Source organism: Chionomys nivalis, chromosome 1 (genome assembly GCF_950005125.1).
Source record: "Chionomys nivalis chromosome 1, mChiNiv1.1, whole genome shotgun sequence".
Lineage (NCBI taxonomy): Eukaryota > Metazoa > Chordata > Mammalia > Rodentia > Cricetidae > Chionomys > Chionomys nivalis.
The window spans coordinates 136,597,719-136,616,262 of record NC_080086.1 but is presented as its reverse complement, the minus strand read 5'-3'; the positions used below and the strand labels follow the sequence as shown (position 1 = coordinate 136,616,262).

The window sequence follows — 18,544 nt, the reverse complement described above, 5'->3', positions numbered from 1 at the left end:
AGGCCCCCACATCTGCAGACTGGCTCGGGGGAAGGAAGGTTCCAGCAGCTGCTGCAGGCCGAAGTCCCTGTTGCCTAGAATCCCTCTTCTCCCAGGCGCAATGCCAGCCTCCACCATCTGAGCTCCTGAGCCCTGGGGAGGGTGCTGAGCCTAAGAAAAGCCTCCCTTCACAGCTCCTGGCATCTGCGCCAACATTTCCTGCCAGCCCAGCGCTGTCTGGGCCACTAGCCATGACCAGGAAGGAAAGCAGGGAGCAGGTGATAGAGAAAGGATGCCCCAAGGCCTCTCCCCATCCCCAGGCCATCCATCAAGACTGGCCTCCACGCATCTGCTGGGCTTCTGCCATAGACACTGGGTGCAGTGGGCCAGCAGGAGAAGGACCTGCTTCTACCCACATTGCAATGCCTGGCAGAGAATGGGGAAGACAGAAGGTGCCCTTCTATCAGCTAAGGGACAGGGGAAGGTGTGCCAGGAGAAGCAGCCCCATATCTAATCCGAGAGGACAGAGGCGATCCAGGAGGGAACTCCGGCCTGTAGCCACACTGCGAGCAAGTGCGCAGGGGAAGAGCAATGCTCAGAGGCGGAGTTGGCAGGGAACCCTTGGTACAGAATAGCCTGGAGGTTTATGAGATTTGGGAAGTAGCCGGTCCAGATAGGGGTGTGTTGGAGCCTAGATTTACACCCTGTGCGCTGGACCTGGACCCTTTCACTGTCTTATGTAAATTCAGGGGATAAGAAAGATTTCGGAGGATGGAGTGGCGACTCCGAGCTGTGCTGGAAAAAAGTACAGACACACTAATAGCATCTCCCGTGTCTGAAGATTCTCCAGCACACACATGCCAGGCCTTGAGCTACACACTTTCCATTTAGTCTTTCCAACCCCATGGTCACTCAGTTGCCTCATCAGATTGGACCAAAGATGTCATAAGTGTGGCAGAAGACGCAGCTGCCCCCCCCCCCGCCCATGGGGGAGAGGCTGAACTTTCCAAGACCCCTGTCCCTAGCTGTAGAACTGACACTGTCCCAGCCCAGGGGTTTTGCAAGGGCTAAAGTGTAGAGTGGGACCAGAATGTCCCATCCCCATTGTACTGTGCTATATACACCCGATATGGGGCTCCAGAAATCTGGCTAGGCCCTTCTGTTGCGTTCACCATGCTTGGCACCCTGGATTCGTGTGTAGGGCTGGGCATCCCATATGCAGGGCCTGGGACTTAGCCAGTGCCTCTTTGGAGCAGGGCAAGTAATGGGACTTCTGCAAAGAAGCAATAGATTTTAGCCAGGGTCAAAGGGCATCAACCAGAGCCAGGCCGCTCCCTCCAGTCTCCAGGCTTAGCTACCCTTGTCTCTAATTTGTTCAGCCAGGCTCTGGCTTCTTTCTCCACCACTCTGACTTGCTTATGCTTTTGCCTCACCACGGTCTCAGGAAAGACTCAAATTGTCACTACCCTGCAGCTCAGCTCCCTAGAGCTTACCCAGCCCCTCAGTCCAGTTCTTGGGTGAGCCTAAATCTTGGCCATAGTTCATATAGGTTGTGTATGTCCTCTTCACTTTGGTGTTCCACCCTGCTTCCATTCACTGTGGCCTGGGCCAGGATGACGATAAAAAGAGAAACTGCTTTAACCGGAGCTGCTGTGGAAAGCAGCCCCCCAAAGATGTAGGAGAGAGCAGAAGCCCCACCAAGTCTGCCACAGATGGCCGCTTCTAGCCCTGGCGCTCACCCCCCACCTCCGACCCTCGCCTCCAGCGCTGTCTGCCTCGGGGCCATACTGAAACCTCTCAGGATGGCCATAGAGAATTTCCAGGAGCTGCTCTCAGGAAGGAAAGGCCTGGTGGCCTCCAAGTTGTGAGATTCCCCAGAGACAGAGAGCAGGTACCAGGTTTAGACAGGACAGTTTCTTCCAGAATCACATAGTTTGAGCACCTACTGCACACACAGGTGCTATGACTCCCAGATCAAGTATTTCAACTATTGGGCTCTGCTGTGAGGGGCTTACAGTCAAAGGTCTGCTGGACAGGATATCCACATTCTATTGACAAGATAAAAGGCCCACGGGGTACCCTAGGTAGTCAGACACCTGAAAGTGCCTGAACTTCAAAGACCCCAAGGACTAGGCTGAATCCTGATCGTGGTCACTTTTATATGATGATCTTGGGCCAATAATATTTCACCTCTCTGAGTCTTCTGCAGTTTCCTCATCAGAACAGAGCTGGTACTGGCCAGTCAGAGAGCTGTGGTGAGGAACAGAGGTGTTGACCAAAGGTGCCTGCTTCCCTGGTGCTGTGGCCATCACTCTCAAAGGCACCGGGAACAGAAGAGCCTGGACTTGTAGTTTCGTTTCTGTTGCCATGAAAAAACCAAAACAACAACAACAACAACAAAACCCACACAACTTAAGGGACAAAAGGTTTATTTTGTCTCAGTTTCAGGTGACAGTCCATTATTGCAGGGTCTTAGAGCAGAGAGAAATGAGAGTGTGTGTACCTGCTTGTCCTCAGCCCATTCTCTATATTTATACAGTCTGGGATCCAAGCCCAGGGAATGGCGCCACCCACGATGGTGAGTCTTCCTACCTCAACCAGAGGAATCAAGGCAGTCCCCCAAAGACATACCTGCAAGCCAACTTGATCTAGATGGTCCCTCGTGTAGACTCTTTCCAGGTGATTCTAGATCATGTTGTGTTGATAATTAAAATGAACCATCACTCCTAGGCTGTGTTCTGACCAATGGGCTTCCTCCTTCCTCTTTCCTCCCTTCTCCCTCCCTCTATCTCTCCCTCCCTCCTTCCTTCCCTTTCTCCCTCCTTCCCTCCCTCCTTTCCTTCCTACACTCCACCCTCCATATCCCCAGACTCCACACAGAGAGGAAGGGGAGGAAGCAGAATTCAGGTCATGCCGAGGTCATAACCACCTCTCCAAGCCCTTCAGTGTTCAGCACCACAATATGTAGTGGCCCACTTGCCTTCTACAAGACAGAGAAGTAAACGCAGCTTTAATCATGGTGGCACAACTTGCAGTGAGGAGTGACCATACTAGCCACTGTCACTAAGAAAGGCTAAGTGCGTGGGGAGTGCGGGGGTAGGTTCTCAGGGACTGGGAGTAGGAGGACAGTGTCTCAGAAGAAAGCAATGTGGGAAGGTGGGACTCACAGAACCAAGCCCACATCAACGCAGGAGGGCTACTGAGTGAGGCCAGAGCAGGAGAGTGGTCTTCACAGACATTCTGTTCACCCCCAAATGTTCTACAAACAAATTTATTGTCTTTTTTAAATGGTAAGTAGCAGGATAAGCCAATCAAAATAACAAAAAACAAAAAAGAAAGCAAGATCAGAGAATGGCCTCAGACATTGACCTTGAACCAATATATAATGACATCCAAGACCAAGATGCTATGCACATGGTCCAGGTTTCACTCTGATCTGGGTACTGTTTACTGTGTCGAGAGCCACCCCCAGAGGCCACAGGAGCAGAAGATACAGCATTCCCAAACACTAGAGGTTGGCAAAGGTGCTGTGCCTTCCAACTCCCTGTCCTGGCTTCCTGGTCCTGCCTTCAGGAGATGGAGCCCCATCCCTGGCACAGACTTGGAACTTCCGAGGGCAGTTCTCTGCTTTTTGGTCTCCTCCCACCTGCACGCTGGCTAGTCTGTTCTCAAAAAGCACGACTTGGCTGTCCCATTTCTGCATCCTTCCTCAGCACTTAGCCGGGTGCCTGGTACAAAGTCAGAGGTGCTAAGGGAATGTTGGCTGAGCTAATCAATTACAGCAGGCAAAGAGGATGAAGCCATGCCTGTCATACTCATTTTCCACCTGATGTTCTTGAGATTGACAAAGTGTCACAACCTTCGGGGGTGCCTGCTTCCTGCCCAGTCTCCCCAAGTGCCCAGGTTTCCTCTGCCAGAGCTCAGTGTCTTTTCTGGGACTGATCCTGAGCTCCTCAACAATATCCACCTTCTGCTCTCTGATTCGGGATGCTGGTGGGGTCCTTGTTGGGGACCCAGTGCAGACTTGGGCTAGGTACAGCTGGGAAAGGCAGAGGGAGGAAGACCTGTTGTTAGAGATGAGCTTGCTGCTTGCCCATCCCTTGATTCTGCTTATCCAGAAACCCTAAGAGGAGAGTTCATGAAGGTCCCATTGAGATATCCCATGGACCCTGATCCTTGACCCCAGAAGCCCAGAAGGTCATTAATATGAGAAACAAAAGTGTAGTATGTGACCTGGGAAGAACTGGCTCTGTCACTGACCTGGATGGCCTTGACAAATTATCCAACCCTTCAGCTTAGACTCCTTCCCTGGAGATCCTGGTCAACTGCCTTCCGTAATTCACCATCCATGATGCTACTGGCCATGGTACCAGGCCTGAATACATCCCTTGACTGCCATTCACTAGCTGTGTGTGTAGGGGGGTGGAGTTAAGTGTTATGAAAATCTTCTCTGCCTCGGTTTTCTCATCTACAAAATGAAGATCATCCATAGCTGGTAAAATTTCTGAGAAAATAAAGTAAAAAGTATGAGAGAGAGAGAGAGAGAGAGAGAGAGAGTTGTGTAAAGCTCTGGAACCCAAATGTTCAGTAAATGTTGGCTGAGTCCAGTGCTATTACTAGGGCTGCGTAACTGAGAAGCACAGGTTACCACCACCACCACCACCACCACCACCACCACCACCACCACCACCACCACCATCACCAATACCACCCTGAGCCCTAGAAGTCAGGAGAGGCCAAAATGAGACACATCTAGGTAGTATCTGGAGGTGAAGGGGCAAAAGGATGGGAGACTCAACGGTTCTGAAGACAAGTCTATAAGACTAAAAGGAGTAGGGATGAAGATTTGGGTACCTTGGGGTTCGGCAAGCAGTAGGAGACGACGAGGTTTCCCCTTGGCCGCTACTTCCTCCTGACTCTGAGAAGAGGCTGTCTAGGGGAACTGGGATTTGAACCTTTGGATGCCCCCCACCTGCTTCATCTGAGGCACTGTTACTTCTGAGAGCGAGCCAGGCAAGCTCCTCCATACTCTCTTCCTCTCCCACGAATTTGAACAGTATGGACCAAGACTGTGATCTGATTGTGCAACCAGAGACCCAGTCATTGCTTTGGGCACCCAAGAATCCCCTTGGCCCTTGGCTAACTGCCACTATGACCATTGCTCTCTCTTTGGTTTGGACTAGAAGTTGTGGCTCCTTTGAGACTCTAGAACCCTAGGTGCTGTGGGGCCTAAAACATCTCCCCTGGCCTCTTTATATCCTACAAAAGGTCTCAGAGCCCAGAAAGGACGAGGTCTTGCCTGTAACCACACAGTACAGCTGTCCATCTGGCCACAAAGACACAGGCCCTAGGCCTATATCATGACACCTGGTACAGTGGGTGGCCTGGGGTCAGTTAGCCTTCCCAGAATCCCCAGGGTGTCTGTCCTTCCATATACCAGTATCTCCCAGAGTCTCATACTAGATTTAGCCTCCCCATCTTCAACCTGTTCCAAACTCAGAGATTTATGCAGAGGCAGCTCTGTCCCAAACTACTTCCCAGGTATGAGGAGGGCATAAGGCACAGAAAATACAAAGACCCGGCCCTGGGGTAGCTTACAGTTTAGCCCTGAACACAAGAGCATCACACACACTGTACCCCTTCCATCTCCTCCCTCCTGGCTTCCTCCTTTCCCTTCCCACACCCCTTCCTGAGACCCCCTCCCTCCACCCACCAAGTTCTCTCTTCCTCTCTAGCTCAGGCCTGAGCACTTGTCAACCAGGCTATGCTGAGGACCCACAGTGAAGCCCCCTGCTCCCAATCTCCCACAGCCACGCCCACTCCGTTTCTACCCAGGGATGTGAGGAAATTCACATTTGTTTTTCTTGTCCCTTTCCTACCCTGGAGTTGTCAAGGGTTCCACATTGCCTTCCTGGTAAGATTCTTTCTCTTGAGCTCTGCAAATGTTAACCCTTGCCCACCAAAGCAACTCTCAATTTTCAATCAAACTTCCTGCAGCAAGAACACCAGGATGATTTTGTTGTTGTTGTTGTTAGATGTTATTATTTTCATCATTCTGATCAGGCCCACACAGTGGTGCGCTCTGGTAGTCTCAGCACTCAGGAGGCTGAGGCAAAAGGATCACTTGAGCCTAGACGTCTCAAGCCAGAAATGTGGTAAGACCCTGCCTAATAATATAAATTGCTACTGTTACTATTATTAATGTAGTTCTACCTATTAAAGTATTAGAGGGTTGGATATATACCTCAGTGATAGAGCACTTGCTTAGTATGTGCAAGGTCCTTGGTTCAAGCCTCAGTACTATAAAAAAAACAATAATAATGGATTGTTTTGTAGAACATGTGAAACAGTGTAAAAAGGAAATTAAAATCAATAATAAGCTCATTATTCATGGATAAACTCTGTGAGCTCTCTGTTGCTTCTCTAGCTCTTTCTCTATGTGCATGCATATGCACTTTTTGTCTTTACAGATTTAGGGTAGGATCCCACCGTACAGAAAGCATTGTGCCTACTGTTTTTGACATAATACAGTGGTTTTCTGTGTAATTAAGAGACTCCTCAGGAATAGCACTTTAATGGCTGTGCAATATTCCACCCCATAAATATACCTTAATATGTTTAACTAAACCCTATTGGTGAACATTTGGAGTGTTTACAATTTTTCACAATGAAAATGCTGCTATAAACATCCGTGTTCATAAATCTTCGCTCCGATCTCTGGTTATTTTCCCAGCAGAGATTCCTAGAAGTGGTACCTCAGGGTCTGGGCAGATGAATTTCTAAGGATCTTGCTGTGTACATGAAACTACTTTTTTGGGAGCATCTGCTGGTCCCTACACATTGGTGACAGTGCCACCAGGGCCGTTTTTCTGTCCCTTGTTTCTTCCCGTACATCTTAGCTTCAACAGCTCCCCCTGTGGGAAGTCTGTATCTTTCTTCTCCCCTTAAGAGATCAGGACAAATACCCCCTCCTTGTAGTCTTTTCTGACACCCCAGCTAGGGTTCTTCACCTCTGTCCCTCATTCTGCCGCTACCTTAATCACCCCCGAACCAGTCAACTCTGTCATGTACCTCAATAACGAGTGTTGTAATTATCTTTGCTCTGGGGAAAAAAAACCAGTGAACCTTTCAAGTGTTCCCCCAAAGGGTTTCATCTGATTTACTTGTATGTGAAAAATGTTTTGAGATCAAGGACCTCGGTTTGATCAAGTCTACCTCTCCTGGCCATTTTCCCCAACCCTGAGTGTAGCCCAATTGCAAGCTAGTCTTGAGCTGAAGGGCGCTTTTAAACCTTGCCTTTACTGTTCTTGGCCTGGTGGAATGGACAAGGCCGCAACCCTCGGCAGCACTGGGGAAGGCAGAGAGGATAAGCCAGGATATTCTAGTCCTCACTCTGCCTGTGACTTGTTGTAGTGTGGATCTGGTCCTCTATGCCCCTCTAGGCCTTAGTTTACTCCTCTGTAAAATGGGCAAGTTGAACCACCCAAAGCCCAACACTGCAGCATGAACCCCTCCTGAGGATCCTGCTTGAAATCTCTGCTCTAGACCTATGAGGCCCCTGGACAAAGCCAGCCTGGGGGGATGGCCCAAAGGAGCTGGGCCCTGAGGCAGGCCTGGATACAGGCCAGACTGTGTCTGCAAACACTGACCTTGGCGGCTGCAGGGATTTTCCATGACACCAGCACCCTCCTTCTCGACTCTCCCATTCCACATGGGCCTGGGAGGTTGGGGGCGGGGCACTGGAGTTCTTCTGCCTAAGAGGTCCCCAGTCAGTAATAGGAAGAGACACCTGTAGGTGAGAGACAGCTCAAGAGCAAGGGGAACATCGAGAAGTCAGGAACGGGCAGGGAAAGAGACTGTAGAGTGAGGGGCAGGAACTGAAAACGGAGAGGCTGAGATGAAACCAAGAGGCCCTGGGAAGGGGCAGGGCAGAGAGACGGGCGCCTTGCTGCAGAACTGTCCTCGCAGGAGTTCTGGCCTGCAGGGTGACAAACCCCAGGCCCAGTTCTGTGTGCTCAGCTCCACCCCCACTCACCTCCTTGGGGCTCTGGTGGCTCCTCAGATCTAGCTGTTGGCTGAGCCAGGCCTACAGTAGTGCGACTCCTTTGGGGCCTAGAGTGGCTTCATTTTGAGGGAAAGGGGTCGTAGCAAGGGCCAGGGTTGTGAGTCAACAAAAGATCCTAAGAGAGCTGGCCTTCCTTGCAATTAGGACTTTGGGGAGGGGTATTTGGGAGTCACCATCACAGGTTGCACAGACTTCAAAGTCTTTATCTTCTAGGACTTTGGTCTTCCGGGTAGAACAGCGGTCGTTGATCAGCTGCCCCCGCCAGGTCCTGTGCATGACACCAAAGGGACTTGCCATTCCGTGGAAAGAGTCCACCAAAAGGGAGAGCATGAGCAAGGCGGGGAGCGGGGGGACTTCCTGGTGCTTTGAGGTAGTCCTAGAAGCTTCTTATACAAGATGGTGTCTGGTCTCTCAGAGTCCCAGAGAAGAGCACCTGCACACTCTATAATGTCGACTAGGCCAGCCACCCCTCCCGCTGCCCTCAGCGCAGGGCCTGGCTACCATCTGTCTTCCATTTCATCTCCTTTAATGCACCTACTCTGGTCCTGTGTCTCTCCTCCATACTGCTGGTGTCCCCAGACCTCCAGCCCTTTTAGGAGGCACAGTCCCTCAAAGTCACCTTTTCCAGGTGCCCGTGACTCAAACCTGACTGCTCCTTTCCATCCCCAGGCAAGCAGGCCTTCTGCTGTCCCTTCTCCAACCTTCTGGAGCAGGCCCTGCCCAGAGCCCCACCGTGCCCTCTTCCTTCTGCTCAACAAACCCAAGCAGCACCCCCTGTCGGGCCATCACTTCCCCCCATTTCCAGCCTCAACCCTGTATGCAAAGCCTTTGGGTGTCTCAGACCCCCCAGGTCACCTCATTCATCTTCCCCCTGAGACAGACATTAGCCCTGGCCAGGGCCGTATTTACTCTAGATAAGAGAGTCTGCTGAGAGACAAGGGTACGGCAAGGAACTGCCAAGGTTCTAATCCGCCCAGCGATGGAGATCAGAGAGTCAGAGAACAGCCTGGAAGAAGGACCCCAGAAGTTCCTGATGTGTTCGAGGAGCCCTTTCCAAACTAATCTCAGAAGAACCCTTGTTTAGTGATAAGCACTGTGAGAAAAATGTTCCACGGCCAAATCCATGAGAAGCACATACCGCATTCTCCAGCTCGGCATAGGAACACAGACAAGTGCGTCCTGTGTCAGTTAAGACACGTGACAAAAAAAAAATCCTTCTTTGTCCCTGTTTTCCCAAACTACCCTTTTCTTATCCAGCCTCTAATATACCATGGCGCTGATGTTTGAGGAAATTAATCTCTAAGAAATACAGAACGCACCACGCTGATGCCGAGGGGGGACTTTAATGAAGGTGCGATCCTGGAGACCCAAATACATCCACATTTGCATCTCACATCTACCAGCTCACCAAATCTCCCCAACAACTCTACGAGGGTGATACCTCACTGTACCCATTTCATAGATGAGAAAGTTGAGGCTCTGTGGGTGACGGAACCTGGTTCAGCTGCCGGGTCTGTGCTCTTTGTGTCTCACTGAACTGCAGACTTCCTACCTGTCTGCAGCTTTCCCAGCATACAAGGGTAACTTCATTCGGCCTCACAGAATCAATTATCCCATGCTAATCTGAAGTTCTGATTGACAGGTGTGCTCTTAATTGATTTTGATGGGGAAAATAAACTAATTAGAGTCTTAACAATCATCTACTTGGCGCCTGTTCTGTGTAGTAAAACGCTACATTTGATCAGCACTTCACAAACGGAGTCTTTGATCCTGTGAGTGGTGGGTGGACAGAGAAAACACTAGAAGACATTCAGTACAGCTTTGGGGGGGTTGTTTTGTTTTGTTTTAAAGGTGGGGTAGAAAGCAGGGATGGGAAGGGACAGCCCAGCACATAAAGCTAGTCACAGCCAAGCTCAGGGAAGACCCATACACTTTACTCCACTGAGGCTATGGCTAGGGGCCCACTTTGGGGCCAGCTAGGCCAAGGGTAGGAGGAAGGCAGCAGTTCACACACTCCCGAGGCCGTGGGGAGCAGGTGGCCAAGACCAGACTATTACCCAGCACTTAGAGTTCTGCCTTGAGTAGAGGGAGCCAGGCCACTGGGAGAAGAGACCAGTAAGGGGGGGCAGGGGCAGAAACAACCCCACCAGGCCCCACAGGTCTCTGAAAGCCAGAGCTACAACCAGTGTCCGAGTCCCTGACACCAGGAACTAAAAAGAACAGATGTGTGAGGCTTTTGATGCCATCTTTTAGTTTCTTGGTGCCCTAAAATATCTATGTTAATAATTAACAATTATGTCCAGCCATGGCTTCCTCAGTCAAATTCCTTTTTAAAAGAGATTTTTAAAAAAAATTACGCCTGTGTGAGTGTGTGTGTGTGCGTGTGTGTGTGTGTGTGTGTGTGTGTTCTATGGTGTATGTGTAGAACTCAGAGGAACTCGTGGGAGTTGGTTCTCTCCTTCTACCATGTGGGTCCTAGGAGTCACACTCAGGTCGTCAGGGTTAGCAGCAAATGCCTTTACCCACTGAGCCATCTTGCCGGTCCTGGTGGCTTCTGTGCCCCTAGTCCATCCCAGACCCACCTCTTAGTGAAGCTGCTTCCCGTGACGAGCTGCCAGCCCCAGCTGAGTGCGCGGGTAGAACGCGGTTTTAGAATCAGGTATCCTGGGCGGCAGCCTGGGCATGTCACCAGCTGTAGGCCGGGAGCATGTGGCTTTCCCTTTCTGCTCCTCTGTGGCTTTATCCAGACAACCCAAGGACCAGACCACATGGATACTAAGAACCTTTATTTACATCTGTGGTGGATTCGGGACTGGAGACAGGGAGAGGAGACAGCCCTAGTTAGTGCCCAGAGAGGCAGCCACTAGAGTGTGTACACTCAGGATATGAGTGCTGACTGCTTGAACCAACAGGTACTGGGAGACGGTACCCAAAGACTCAGCCCCAGAGAGTAGCCCCCGTGTGTGTTGGTACCCAGAGGGACTGGCAGAGCCCCTCCCAACCAGAGACTCCCAACCAGAGGGAGCAATGGGCAATTCTTTTCACCTTCTTTACAAAGCCAAACTAGGCAGGATGCTGCCCTGCTGCCGGGGGACAGGGTTGGCCAAACTCCCGGTGACTTCCCAGAAGTCCAGGGTCCTCTGGGACTGGCTCCACCCTAGCTGGCAGTCCTCCAAGCTAGGCACCCACGTCAGCAGGTCTTCTGGGCTCCTTTGCCCTTTTACCCAGTGACAATAAGACAGACAAAGGGATGGTTCACCCTCGGCCCCACAATGAAGGACATCTGTCCCCAGGGCATTCCCGGGCAGCACCTCCCATTCCCTCCTGTGCCTCATCTGGTTTGAGACTAAACCTCAGGCTGAGGCTTCATATGGAATGTGCTTCCTTCTGGGCCTCAGTTTCCCTTCCTGACATGGCAGCGGCACAAATACAGAGTCAGAAATGCCCAGTGGCCACAGCCTCCTCAAAAGGCTCCTCGAAACTTCTCAAACCCAGTTGTCAAACAGAAGTCAGTCACAGGAGTGCCCTTGGGGGACGTTTTTGAAGGCAAAGTTAAGTTTTTGTCCTAAGGGTAAGAGTTTTTGATTAGTGACCCTGGTTCTTGGTAGGGAGTGGGGGCCAGCCTGGCCATCCGCCCCAAAGGTCAGGCACTCGCTCTGCCCCTGGTAGGAACCTCTGGTCAGGCCTGAATGAGTCACTCGAGATGGGGGTATGTATACTTATGGCTAAAGCTACGTTCTGAGCCCTGCTCCTCTTGGGAATAGGGAGCTGGGCAGGAGCAGAAGGATGAAGGGGGAAAGCACTGTGGGGGAGCTAGACACACCTCAGGGTGCCAGATGAGGATCCAGTACAGTGCCTGGGGCCCATGGCTAGCAGGGTGGAGCAGAGGATACCAGGCAGGTGGGCACTGGGTTTTCCTGAAAAGCTGCCATCTTGAATGGGATCCAAGGCAAGTTGCTAAGGGGTGGGGTAGAAGGGTTCCTTCTTCCGGTGGTGGCTATGAATGGCTCCCCCCCACACACAGGACCCTGCTTCTTGGTCTGTGTTCTCGGGTGCTTTCCCAAGGTCCCCTCCCAGTTGCACACTCCACAAGTTCCAGAATATTCTCCCAAGCATTTGTCTCCTTTACTCCCTGAGGCAGATCTGATGGGTGCTCAGGGCGTGTGGAATGGCAGGAGAGGCAAATGAGCCCAGAGACAGAGAGAAAGTCGCCCAGGGTCACACAGCCAGGGCCGTATCCTTGTTCTGCTCTACCTGTGGAACTTTGCCCCCAGTGTCATGCCTGGAGTGGGGTGGGGTTCGTAAAATGTGGGATGCCGGTCTGGGGGACAGGGAAGGACGGGACAAGAAGCTGCTCTGGCTGGTGGTTGTCTCACTGCCTGGCTGTCGAGGTGAGTTGTGGTCTGGCTGTGGGGCCAAGCTGGCGGGCACAATTTGTTCTCACACTGCTGGGGTGCGGACGAGCCAGGCACCGTGGCTCAACTGCGCAGCCCCTGGCAGAAGAAGAGACACAGCTACTGGCTAGATGCCACGCCGAGGGCAGGGGAGCCACTCTCAGGACAGACCTGAAGCCTTCACACCCCAAACATCTGTTCCCAGACCTCTCTGAGCTTTGGGATAATGATACCCATGGTTGGCAGAGGTGGCTCTCCTGGAACGCAGCTGCTCCCGAGCCTGGAGATCTCTTGGAAACGTGAGAGTCCTCTGCCATCTCCTTCATTATTAATCAGTGAGCTATTGTTGGGCATTTGAGATGTACCAGGCTCCAGGCTAAGTGCCTCAATGCATTATCTCACTTACTCCCCCAAAGCCCTTGCTGTGAGTGACATACTAGCCCCATTTTACATATATGAAAACTTGCAAAGCTCATAATATCCCTGCCTGAAATACAGTCATGAAGTGTATTTGGGACTCCCTTGGAAGGTTAGAGGGCCCCATTATAGGTTCACCATGGCTTCTCCCCGCCAAGTTGATGCTTAGTTCTATATAGTGGGGACCCTACAGGTCATAGATGAGCCTTCCCAGAACCACCCACATAAACCACTGATCACTTTCAGCTAGGAGGAATCCAGGAAAACTGCCTGGAAGAAGCAGTGTTTGGTCGACATTTCCCAAGACTCCGAAAAGGGGAAAACTTGGAAACTCAACCCACATTCTTTCATTCTCATAATTATCTTAATAAAAGCTGAAGTGTTTATGCTCTCTGGCCTGGTAGGAGAAGCGAGTGGCCAAAACAAGATTTTATTTTCAAGTAAAGAGACGTGATCGAAGAGAGAAAGTCATTTGTTCAAGGTCACAAGGCCACGACTAATAAGGCCAGAATTTGTGCCCAGAGTTTCTGGGTCTCATCCAAGGTCCTCCCTCCCCACCTCCCCCAGGTAGCCAAGAAGATTTTACTGCCTCTCAAACTCTCACTCTCCTGCCTCAGCCTCACACACGCTGAGGTTACAGGCATGCACCATTACACACAGCTCAGGGCAGAAGTTTTGGTAGTCGTTTGATGCTTAGCTCAGGGGGGCAGCGTACAAGCTCAGACACGGAGGACAGACACAGAAGAAGAGAGGACTACTCCTGAGGAACACTCAGGACTCCTGCCTTGCCAAGGGTGATGCGCCACCTCATGTGGACAGAGCCTACTTTTGGACCAAGTCCCTTGGGAAGACCCCAGTCTCAGGCAGGGTGGAAAACCTGGAGTATTTACTAATTCAACTGTGGCAAGGAAGGGCCCTGCTAGGCCAGCTGCCCAGGGAAGTTGCAAGTTCCCAGTGGCCTTCACCCCACCCCACCCTACCCCGCCCCACCCTGCCCCAATAAGCTTTGGCTGCAGCAGGGAAACTGTCAAGAAGCAAGAAGCCATTCATGCCTCGGTTTCCCTCCCCCCACAGTGAATCATCACGTCAGAAGCCATTCCATCCAACCACCTCCCCTCACAGCCATGGGCACTGAGGCCCCCAGAGGGCAGGGAGCATGGCAAAGCCCTCAACAGCCTGGCTTCCGTTCCCATATATCAGCTGCCCATGAAAAACTTCCCAGCAAGCACCAGCAGAAGTTTTCAAGAAAGCAGATTCAAGTTCAAACTTGGATTGCAAAACTTCCCAACAGTGTGGCCTGGAAAGTCGCTGAGTTCTCTTGGCTGTCTGGGATTATCATCTGAGCATTTCCAGTGATACAATGAGTTTGTCGCCCAAAGCAACAGGACATGAATGTGCCCATGTGTTGAAAGGCAGACTCAGTAGCCAGCTGTGGTGGCAGACATGGAGGTGCATGCCTGTAACCCTAGCACTTGGAAAGCCGAGACATGTAGACCGACATGAGTTCAAAGCCAGCCAGATCTACATATTCAGAGACCCAGGCTAGCCATGGCTCCCTGTCTAGCAAAAAATGAAGTGAGATGGGGAGGTAGATGGAGAACCTGCAAGGCGAGGAGTGGAGGGGGCAGGCAGAGGAGGAAGGACCCCGGCCAGGTCAGCCCCACAGTGTGTGCTTTCTCTCCTCTCTCACAGGCTATGGCCACGCAGCGCCCAGCACAGATGGTGGCAAGGTGTTCTGCATGTTCTACGCGCTGCTGGGGATCCCGCTCACACTTGTCATGTTCCAGAGCCTAGGTGAGCGCATCAATACCTTGGTGAGGTACCTGCTGCATCGTGCCAAGAGGGGGCTGGGCATGCGGCACGCCGAGGTGTCCATGGCCAACATGGTGCTCATCGGCTTCGTGTCGTGCATCAGCACGCTGTGCATTGGCGCCGCTGCCTTCTCCTACTACGAGCGCTGGACCTTCTTCCAGGCCTATTACTACTGCTTCATCACGCTCACCACCATTGGCTTCGGCGACTACGTGGCGCTGCAGAAGGACCAGGCGCTGCAGACACAGCCACAGTATGTGGCCTTCAGCTTCGTGTACATCCTCACGGGCCTCACGGTCATCGGCGCCTTCCTCAACCTTGTGGTGCTGCGATTCATGACCATGAACGCCGAGGACGAGAAGCGTGACGCGGAGCACCGTGCCCTGCTCACGCACAACGGCCAGGCGGGTGGCCTGGGTGGCCTGAGCTGCCTGAGCGGTAGCCTGAGCGACAGCGTGCGTCCCCGCGACCCAGTCATGTGCCCAGCGGCCGCAGGCAGCATGGGCGTGGGCGTGGGTGGCAGTGGCTTCCGCAATGTCTATGCTGAGGTGCTGCACTTCCAGTCCATGTGCTCATGCCTGTGGTACAAGAGCCGGGAGAAGCTGCAGTACTCCATCCCTATGATCATCCCGCGGGACCTCTCCACGTCCGACACATGCGTGGAGCACAGCCACTCGTCGCCTGGAGGCGGTGGCCGCTACAGCGACACGCCCTCACACCCTTGCCTGTGCAGCGGGACGCAGCGCTCGGCCATCAGCTCGGTGTCCACGGGCCTGCACAGCCTGGCTACCTTCCGTGGCCTCATGAAGCGCAGGAGCTCGGTGTGAACCACAGCCAGGCCTGGAGCACCTGTGAGCCAGCAGAGTGGGGGTCCTGCCTGCAGAAGCCGCAGGAGTTGACAGGGAGGCCTCCCCCAAAAGACGCCTTTGGGCCCCGTGGGAAGTCCCCAGTCCACCACTACCACCTCTATTCTTCCCCAGTCCCTAATCTCCAACTGTGTGGGCTTGTACCAGCCAACAGGAGGTCGGGCTCTGAGGACCCCTGGAGCCCCTTTCCGAGCCCAACGAATTCCGAATTCCGAGAAATGTGAAACTTGGGAGGTGGGGAAGGCAGCCACAGGGAATCTTTCAGAAATCTGAGAAGCTCCCTAGTCCTCAGAGGCTCTGCTGGAACCCAGAACCCTTACCTCCCAAGGGAACTTCTGTTCTCGGTTTTTTGTTTTTTGTTTTCTGGTTTTGTTTTCTTCTTCTTCTTCTTCTTCTTCTTCTTCTTCTTCTTCTTCTTCTTCTTCTTCTTCTTCTTCTTCTTCTTCTTCCTCCTCCTCCTCCTCCTCCTCCTCCTCCTCCTCCTCCTCCTCCTCCTCCTTCTTCTTTTCAATCTCTACTTATACCTCCCCTGGGCTCTCCAAAGCCCACAGTGTCTTTGTCCAGGTCACCCCCACTCAGTCCCACCTTGCTCTCTCATCCCCAGCCATGTCTCCCAGCCTTCCACTACCTTCTGTGTCTTTTTTTTGCATGGCTATGCAGTTATGGAAGAAAAAAAAAGGAAATCCCAGCAGTCTCTAAAGCTAGTCCCCAGAGAGCAGGACAGGAAAAAGAAAACTGGTGGGCCACAGGAGTTAGAGCAGAGTAAGTGCAGGAACTGTGGCTTCCAGTTCTACACGGTGGCCACATCCATAGGTGAGCTATCTGGAGTCTGATGCTGTGCTCGGGGCTCCAGCCTTCAGGACTGCCCTTGGAATGGGAAACACACAGACTCCCGCTTGCTGTCTGTCCCTGGCTGCTGTTGCTGCTGCTCACCTCCTCTTCCATTTATAGTGATTTTTAGCACCGGAAACCTGTCCACCTACTCATTCACGTGAGTGTACTAACACTCCGGTTAGGTCACCTGGGCAATTCTTATGGCCATTTTTTCAGAAGAGGAAAACAGGTAAAAATTACTTGCCCGGGGTGATGCAAGTCTTGAAGGGGAATGAGAACCTACAGACTTGTTCCCAGCCCAAGTGCTCTTCTTTCTGGCCCAGCCTGCTCTCAGAAGCAAAGCCCCTGCAGGCAACACCCTGGCCTTGTGTAGGCAGCTGGGGCTTAAACTAGAAATCTAAAACCCTAGTCAGAGCCCCCCTGCCATGGCTCTGCCTCTGCTACTCTTAGCCCAGAGACTGCGGCTCTAAATGGACCCTTGTCTCTGTTCGCAAGCAGGGAAGTCCTTGGGACCCAGGTAAGCAGGACTGAGTCTCGTGGACTAAAAGCCAGGAGTTGACACTCTGAGAGTTCAGGGATTGGGCAGAGCAGCCCAGACAGCTAGCAGGTATAAGCTGGGACATTATCCCTGGACCAGAAGCCAGGGTGGGTACCTGCATCCTAAGTTGCTAGAGTAAGGCTTCCACTATAGCCAGGAACACCCCTCTGGGGGAGAGAAGGCATAGGACCTGGTATACCCTCTACCTCCTCCATCTGCGACCCAGGTGGAGGGTGGCAGACTGTTGGCTTGCTACTGGGGACAAGCTGGAAGAGGGACAGTGCCCAGGACAACAGAAGGGTATGTGTGGGGCTGTGGGTATGGCTCAGAGGTAAAGCGCTTTCTTAGTGTGCTTGAGGCTCTGAGTCTGATCCCCAGCACCAGGAAAAGGGGGACCCCCCCTCAGCAGCCTTCACTCACTGTTCCCAAGCCCGGCTCCTTACTACTGAGTAAGGCTAGCCTGACCACTTGGGAAGCTAGAGAGAGAGCCCCACCATGTCCTCCAGGCCCTGGAGACCCCTAGGTGGAAGACTGTGACTTGTGCGTATCCCGTGTCCATGTGGAAGAGCTGGCCCATGTGCCAAGACGAGTGGGACCCAGGAGCTGGAGAGGTGCTGTCTGTGTTTATGTTGGGCCAGAGGCGGCACTTGCTGCCTCTGTCCTGTGTGTGACCCTGCCCTCGAGGGGTCAAGTCCCGTCAGATCCGAGGGAGCCACAACCAAAGTTACAGAGAGGGTGGGGAAGGCAGCGAGTGGCCCTAGGGGTCTGAGCATGGGGGACTGCTTGTCTCCTGTAGGGTCTTGCCTAGGGAACTAGAAGGCCACTGTCACTTCCTGTCTCACCCCCTCCCACTGCAGGCAGCCTTTCTGCTTCCCCAATGCCTTATGCCTGGGCACACTGCCACAGAATATGCAATATGTGTGGGTGACATGCCCCACACCCACCTGGGCAGCCCCTGAGTCCCCAGGCTGTGGCTGCCCTGGCCCCCCTCAGCAGCTCCTGCCCATCTGTCTTCACACTGAGATTGGCGCCTAATAAATGCTGTCCATGGAGACCAGGGTCTGGTTCCCGCTCCTCTGTCATTGGTCACCGTAACTGATGCCCTCACCCTGCCCCACCAGTGCCTACAAACGGCTAGAGGATTTCCCTCGGGCTGATCAGATGCTTGGGGAGCCTTGTGTAGAAACCCGGGAGTCAAGCCTGGCTTCCCTTGGTAAATAGTTTCTCAGAAGATCTGGATCTTTTCGATTAAGGAATAGCCCATGAGAACAGGATCTTAGAAATGACTGGGTCCTGTCCTCCCGCTGTGCATAAGTAAACTGAGGCCAACGAGGGCAAAGCACGTGCCCTGGGTCACACAGCTGCGAATGACAACTTCCCCACTTCCCTGCCTCACCTGGCCTGAAAAGTCAAACAGGTCGAAACCCAGCTTCTCTTTTAGCTGAGGCCCCTACCCCCAATGACCTGACAGGCACACACATACAGATTATCTCTTTCAAGAGGGGCACATGACAAGTCATTGTCTTTAGGGTATTTTTTTTTTCAGCATCTAGACACCTCAGGCTTGGGAATGGGCCTTAGAGCCCGAACAGATGTGTAGGAAGCAGATGGACCCTGCCCATTGGTGCCAGCACCTGAA

General features: G+C 52.6%; 1 protein-coding gene across 1 annotated transcript in view; it reads left to right on the top strand.

Annotated features, from left to right (window-relative positions):
* Kcnk3 (potassium two pore domain channel subfamily K member 3) overlaps positions 1-17,962 on the top strand; it is a 36,715-nt gene extending 18,753 nt beyond the window's left edge. The window contains exon 2 of the mRNA XM_057784661.1: positions 14,548-17,962. Within this exon, the coding sequence (XP_057640644.1) occupies positions 14,548-15,494 (947 nt within the window). The 3' untranslated portion in view covers positions 15,495-17,962. The remainder of the gene's footprint in view (positions 1-14,547) is intronic.
* Positions 17,963-18,544: the final 582 nt, after the last annotated feature.